This window comes from Gossypium arboreum, chromosome 5 (assembly GCF_025698485.1).
Source record: "Gossypium arboreum isolate Shixiya-1 chromosome 5, ASM2569848v2, whole genome shotgun sequence".
In the NCBI taxonomy this organism is placed as follows: Eukaryota; Viridiplantae; Streptophyta; class Magnoliopsida; order Malvales; family Malvaceae; genus Gossypium; species Gossypium arboreum.
The window spans coordinates 87811559-87819771 of NC_069074.1; the positions used below are offsets into that span (position 1 = coordinate 87811559).

An 8213-nucleotide genomic window follows, 5' to 3' on the forward strand; every position below is an offset into this window, starting at 1 on the left:
CATGGAGAAAATCAAGTCAAACAAAGATATGTTGAAGATTTTTAATGTGATAAAGTATCCATATATGAAGAGATTCATTTTCCTTACAAGACTAAATTAAGAAGATCTTTGTTTATTCTTGGTTTAATCCATGCTTTAAAATTTGAGGAGTTAATTGATGTAAAAACGGTTGAATTGGATTTAAATTGATTTAAATATTTAAATTTATTATTATAATTTATAAAAGGAATGTAGCGGGTTATATAATTATTGATTTTTTTAAGGTAAATTTATTAATTCATTTTTAATGAACGGAATTATACAATTCAGGAAAAAAAATAACAATACTCGTCGTAGATGATGAAGGACAAGCTCTATCAACACAACAAAGGCTTTAACCTCAGTATCAATAGAACATATGACAAGTTGACAATTGGTTTTGTCACAACTTACGCACGAGATATCTGAAATGATTGTAAGCACTTAATAGGATAAGAAAATTAGCCCGGATGGTCCACTGTGGCGAGCAAAAATCGACAAAAGAATCAAGTATTCACCAAATTAGAGAGGACGACAACAAAGTCATCCTTAAAATCACTTGCAAAAGTAAGATTACATACATAAGAAAGACTAAAAAACGTGCTATATGAGCAGACAAAAATTTTTGAAACTAAAAATTTATTAAACAATGGAAAAATAAACAAAAATATATATAAAACTTAAGACAACACGGGTCCAAATCGACTCGTAAAATCTTTTATTATTCTAAAATACTCTCAAAACAGAAACAAATTAAGAGGCTAACAAAGAGCCACTCATTTTTTTAGAAAAATTTCTGGTGGCCAATAGAGTTTTAGCGAACGACAAGCACCATCATATGTCCATCACAACTAGTGAAGACAACAAAGATACTCATAAAATAGATATGCAAACTGAAAAGAGGGAAGACATGTGGAGCCAATGAGAAAAAGAAAGAAAGAAAGGATTGGTGAGATTCAAAGGTTAACACTGCCGCTGAGCAAAACAAAAGAGAATAAACAAACCACTTGTATTGATTTATATTCTTTAGTACTTCTTTTTCTTTTGAATTTTTATAAAAAATTTAAAATTTTTATTTTAGTGTCATTGAATTAAAAATTCAACCCATTGAATTTTATTGCCTATTTGATTCTTATATAATTTGTTAAAATTTTATTACATTTTTTTAAAAAATAAAAAGGAGTTGGTAAGCACTTTCCATCTAATCACATGGAAATTTTTTGTTTGTTATGAATTCACTAAATGTCCATTCTTTCACGTCAATTACTCAAACTTTGCTCTCCATAGCTTTTGCAATTGATGATCATTTTCTTTACTTTTATATATATATATATATAAAAGATTCACATTTGCACATATTTCGATTATGATTTTTGAGTCCCACCATTATCTCTAAAGGACTGAAACTTTTTAGATAGTGAAACCATGTCCAATCTTTAGTTAATCAATGTGAAATCAATTTTTTTTCTAACACTAGTCTCTAGATAAGGGTGTGAACTCTAGTTTCAATAATTGATATTTGAAAAAGTTTTTGGTTTATTGAATGTTTGAAATTGTCGTTTTAATTGAGTAAAAAAGTTACTTCAAAAAAGTGAGCAACCAGTTTTAATAAATAATTTTATTTTGTGAATTAAAATATTTATTGACTTAAACTCAATTTATCTTACACAATAAATAATTTGTCGCAATGATGACCCAATTATTTTAAGCAAAATTATTCACTTACAAACAATAATAATTTCCCAAAAAATGTCTAGCACGAATGCAAAAATACAAAGTAAGAAATTATTCAATTGAAAGTGTTCCCATGTTAGAATTTGTGTGACTCAAATCTCGTAATTTGTTGAAGAAATAAATATCGCATAAGTTGAGTTCGTATAAAACTATACTTTTACTATTTGACTTTAATTAGAACATAATTTTTCAATACTTAAATGTATGTAATCAAAACTCCTCCTACATAATTTGTTTTTTAGCATTAGTGAATTTTTTCTCTTCTACCTCTAGTTTTGTCCTAAAAAAGTTTATACGTAACATTTACATATTCTTTTTTTTTATTACTTTGTGATAATTCTATTACCATTATCAACATTTATTATCATACCCAAAACACAACCAACAAGTGCAACAAAACAACCTATTTACTCTTAAATTTAAACTGCCTTCATCCAAGAAAAACATTCTCCTCTTTGAATTTCAAAATCTCACTTCATCTATATGTAATTTTAAATCAACTATTGAAAAACTTCTCACTATTCAAAATACAGCATCGGCTCATCATAATATATGGACAAATATGAAAAAACAAAACTTAAGGTTTTGTCATAATGATGACAACTTTGAATTATTTGGCTGTACCATGTCCTACAGCTTTATGCTGCAATTCAACTTCTATAGGGAGTTTTAATTATTACTGTAACCAAATAAGCTAATATAAGACAAAGGAAACCCTATAATTCAAGTGGTCGTATGACAGCCTAAAGTCTCCCATTAATACAATTGTCTGGTGATTCTGCAACCCAAATTAGGACACTACCATTTAAAGCATTTGCTGTAAGTTATAAGGTCCAATGATCCTTTATTTTTCCATCATTGGAATCCAACCCTTTATTTTTCTATCTTTGGAATCCAACCCACCAGCCAATGCTGTCCCCCTACTTTATTTGGTTTTCTAAAGTACTTTGGATTTGATATAGATTTGGATATGGAGCCCTATATTATATATAAATCCTTTAAATTTTAAGGTTATTTGTATTTTATACACTATAAAGTCAGATAATTTTTTTAGGGTAAAATTTAATGATAGTAAAAATACAATTTCATCATTTTAATAGTTTATATTTTTATAATTTTTAAAAATTAAATTAAATTTTTAACAATTTTTTAGGGTGAAAATTTAATGATAGTAAAAATACAATTTTATCATTTTTAAGTAGGGCTAAAGTGTAATTTTACCTTTATTAACTTAAAATTTTAAAAATTTAAAAAATCTAAATGAAAAATTTTCCATTCTAGGAGTCTAGAATCCTTGCTAACCCGTAACTCTCTTAATCTTGTCTTATATTTCTCCCAAATTCAAGGAAATTAGCAATATCTCAAAGTGGTAGAGGTATGTTGACTCTTTATTTATATTAGGAGTGTTAGTTATAGGAATGTAAGATAACTTTTGTAATAGAATTACGAGAATGAATAATTATTAATAACAAGATATATTATCTTATTTGGTTCATTTAATTAAAATATAATATTTTTATATTTAGTAGACGGAATATAAAATTATCTAAATACATATTTTACTAAATTATTCTTATTGTAATTTTTTAATTTTTTAATTTTTTAGTCTCAATTTCTATAAATTTATAATTTTTTAAAGCTGAAATAAAATTCTATTAGTAACTTTTTTTGTTGTTTAAAGTATCTCTTGGAGTGAGTCCAATGACTAATCTTTTGCATTTGATAGACTCATTAAAAGATAAATGCTAATCACAAATTTTAAAGTTACTCTATACTTAGAACGAGTATCCAACAACCATAGAAACAGAACGTCTACTACAGGCATAGCTAGTGGTGGAGGATTTGGTTCCTTTGGCTAAATGGTGAAATTGTTATATAAGGCTCTCCAATAACTAAAATATTAAATTTAAGCATTTTAAGCCTTTAGTTAAATGGAAAAATTCAAAATTTGTCCCTCTAAAGAATAAATAATTTAATTTAAGTATTTTAACACAATTTATCTTTGCCCCCAAATTATAATTTTATTTTAATTTTCCTTAAACAAAATTTCTAACTTCGCCCTAAGAAAAAATAATTTTTGTTTTTAATTAATCTTAAATTTATTTGAGAAAAAACTTAAATTGATTAAAATAATAAAAACAAAAGGCATACTAATCCAAATTAAAGATTACATATGTAATATAAGATAACTTAAAGAATGTGCCATAATAAAATTACACTCTATATTACGATATTGTGACAATATATGAGAATGTAAAATTACGAGATGATTACATAATATTATTTCGGAATATAACATTACAGACAATAATGTAAAATTCGACCCAAATATTCATGTTTGATTTGGCTAGCATAAATATGAAGATATGATCCAACAAAAATTCTTCAAATATGTAGGATTTTAGATCAAAGTTGGTTTTACAAAGACACCCAAATAGTTGGAGGCAAAAACAAAGAAAAAAAATCTGTGTTTAGATGTTAGAAGATTCTTGCAATCTTCATCATAGCTAGGTACTTCCTTTTATCACGTATCATTTTTCATCTTTTTGAGACAACACAAATGTACTTTTCACGGGGCCTAGTTGTGTGAAACATGAGACCTCACCAAAAAAATCAAAGCAATGTATTCATTATTGAACCCCCATAAAAATTATTGAAGTTAAATAACATTGAAAATGGTAAAAGTCTCGTAAAATTATTTATATGAGAAATTAGATTATATTTTAGTGTTAAAATTAATCTTTATACATATATATAAGATACACGTAGCATGTCACGTATAACAGTCTCATTATTTTATTAGCCATGCCAATTTTTAACAATAAAAATTTTAACAAACTTTTAGTTGCGATAACAAATTTCCAAAAAAAAAAAAAAAAACAGTAACATCTGACAAGTTTTTTTGAGTTGAATCCAACATGGATATGGTGGGTGTCTGATATCTGATGGGCAAATGTTTTTAAGAAGTTGAATCCAAATGGATACAGCTTTATGTTGTATCTTGATGCATTTACTCGCTTTTGTTCTCATTCATTTTCCTTTGTATCAAAATCAAGATAGAGTGGAAAATTGACTCTCAAGAGATAGCAGATTTTACTCATTAAGGGAAAATTCTGACTCACTGAGTTGAAACAGTGTGTTCCTGCTTATGATAATCCTGCCTTGAGATTTTGCATGAAAACTATTTGGCTATTTCGCTCATTAAAGGACAATATTATCTAACTTGCTTAATGCAACTTTCTAGATAATGATAAAGATACATAATTAAATCTCAATTAAATTTGTAGAATTAAAATATTTTATTGTTATTGTATGAAATAATTATCCAATAATAATAATATACTGTGCATGCATAAAAAGTAGAATTAGAGTTTTTTTTTCAACAATCTCATTTCTGATTACTACCTATAATTTCTATTCAACTCATAAATATGAGGATAATGCGTTTCACCACACTCAAACCCACATTCTCCTGTATTGACAACAATATATCATAAGTATTAAAAACAAGAGATAAGAGTTCTTCTGATAATAAATTTAGCATAAAACACATTTACAATTTAAGTTTAGTGTAAAATATACTTATTGGTCGTAGTTTCAAGAATGCTCACTTACCTTTCGATTTTGAAGAAAATCTCATAAACCTTATTGAAATATATTTATTAAGGAAATTTTAAATAAAAATATAATTGTACTCTTATTATTTATCTAGTTTATTCATTTTTATCATTAATTATAAAATAATTAAAATTTAATTACCTATTGAAATATTATAAAATTAAATATATTGTATTTCTTATCTAAAAATTATATTTGACTTTAATTAAAATTAAGGGTGTTTGATAAACTGAAAAATTAAGTATTAAATTTTTATTGTTAATTTTATAGGTGCTAAATTTATATTAAAAACTATTGGGTAAATTAGAAAATACAAGTACTGAATATAATTATGTTATTTGATAAAAATAAATATTGGTTTTAAAAATGATTTATTTTTAGTTTTAATCTTTTAATATAATATTTTATATTATATTGGAAAGTTTTGAATAGAATACATATGGTAATTTGAATATTGCATTTTTTAAAAGGATATTTTATTTTATTTTTATTAAATAAAATCAATTTAATATTTTTACATTAAGTGATAAGTAGCTTCTAACTTATTTATCTTTTCCAACGCTCTCTTTTTTTAAAAAATGTATATTAAGTAAAACATTACAATAATTTTCAAACACATTTAAAATACCTTATATTTACTAGAATAGTATAACACAATTTATAATTTAATTTAATAATAATTAAATTATTTTTGTATAACTAATTAATTTTTTAATATTTTAAATTAAAATTTTTAATTGAAACTGAATATAAAGATTGAAAATAAGAAAAATAGAATAATAATTAACTAATAAATAATAAAATTTTTCATTTTATTTAAAATTCATTTAATAAATATACATTAGGAAATAGTGGATTTTAATGATCAGGGATAAGTCAATATTTCATAGGCATATATAATTTATATATGAGAGAGTAACGTATGGTGAACTTAGACAGGCGGTGTTGGCAGTGAGATTAAATATTGTAGTGTGAGACAAAAAGTAAATTAAACGTACCGCATTCCACCGCTCATCCAATAACATATGACATCAAGTCAATAAAACACTCAACATAAACAAAGATAAACTTATATCCGATATTATAAACATAAAAAAATACCAAATATCATATCAAATTCAATCTAGTGCCCAACACTAAGTAAAAAAAAGCAAAGGGATTTTTTTTTTTTAACAAAAGATCTGAATTCGTTGAAGATTAGATATGAACTCATAATCATAATAGAAGAGGAGATATTGGAAAATATGAATTGTTCTTCATAATCACCAATTACATAAGTTCTTTTTGACCCATAACTTCTATCCTTGAACCTACCTCAGTTTCATGAAAGCCAAGCATCAATGGATTTTTCTGATCATCATGCTGTTTTTATAGTGTTGTTTGTTGATTTCCTTCTAATCCATTGAACCATAAATTCAATACCCAAATTTTCTAAGCTCCCAAACGACAACTTGGCAAAGGAAAACTTATCTATCTTTACTTAAACAAAGCAAGACTTTTAAGGTCTAAACCTTTGTCTACAAGACTGGCAACTGATCTCCATGCACTTAGAATCGATCTGCCTTATTGCTCTTTGCTTCATTTTCTCAGCCTTTTCAACTTCCTCCCTTGCCCTTAGCCACATATGCCTTGCTCTTGCAAACTCAGACTGAGCCATCTCCATTTCCATCTTTGCAAGCTCCCTCACTCTCTCTGCATATGCCGTTTCAATGGCTGCCAATCGAATTTGCTCTCCCGCTTGCCATCTCAATGATTCGATACTGCTGCTATCGGACTTAACATCACAAATGGAGCCTCCTGTTTTAACACTATCTGATGGTTTCTGGATTGGCCGTAGATTGATTGATAATTGCAGATCAAGTGAAGGACCTTCGTAGTATTGATCGGTTACCGTTGAATGATTCATTAGTGAAGAAGAACTGGAAATTGTGGCGGCGATCGGCAGAGGAAGCAGTGGCTGTCCTCTTTGATCTTCCTCTTCCATCTCGGCAAAGAGGTTTAACCATCAAAAGGGAGGGAAGGAAGATATTCCCATATGTAAACAACCCAAGCCATGCCCTAATTACCTTATTACCCCTCTTTAGATCCAATGATTGCTTTTCTAGGAAGATAGATATCATTCATATTAGTTTTACTTCAATAACCTTTTCGAGATTTGTGACTACTAAGTTAGCTCTTAAAAATTGATAAAAATAATTTAATTTTAAAAGTTAAAAAAAATTTACTCTTTAAAAACTGAAAAATAATATTTTGAATCCCTTTAACCTTGAATATTTAGCAACTGCACCTTTAAATGACCCTGAGTCAAACCTGATGACTACCTTATTAACCATCAAGAGGGAGGGAAGGATATATTCCCCTATGTAAGCAACTCACCTCAAGCTCTAATTACTTTATTACCCCTCTTTAGATCAAATAAATTTTAATTTTTTCAAGATTCGTAATTATCTATTTTAATAATGTATTCATTCTGATGTGAAAAAAATTTAACATAAGTATTTCTCGGTGTGAAAAAAGGTTTTAATCCTAATTTTATTGGGAAAGGCATATTTAAAGCTAAAAAGCTCTTACAAAGATTTCTACCTTGGCAGTTGAGGGATGCCAGCAACAAATTTAGAACAGTACACTGTCGCCTAAAGTAAAACATATCTGCTGGGAGAGCTTGAGAGAACTTGTTCCCTGCAAAACTGTCTTACCTCGAAGAGGGATTGGCATGGATATCGGTTGTGCCAGGTGTGGAATGGCGAAAACTCTAGACCATGCCTTGCTTCATTGTCTCGAGTTGAAAGATGTTTGGAACTTCTTTAAACTCGATGTTCTGTCTACATCTATTTCTCATTTTA

At 27.3% G+C, this 8213-nt stretch overlaps 1 protein-coding gene across 1 annotated transcript; it reads right to left on the reverse strand.

Annotated features, from left to right (window-relative positions):
- Positions 1-6556: 6556 nt before the first annotated feature.
- Positions 6557-7469, reverse strand: LOC108452448 (protein indeterminate-domain 14-like). The gene has a single exon (XM_017750240.2). The coding sequence runs from the start codon at positions 7352-7354 to the stop codon at positions 6869-6871; it is 486 nt and encodes a 161-aa protein (XP_017605729.1). The 5' UTR covers positions 7355-7469; the 3' UTR covers positions 6557-6868.
- Positions 7470-8213: the final 744 nt, after the last annotated feature.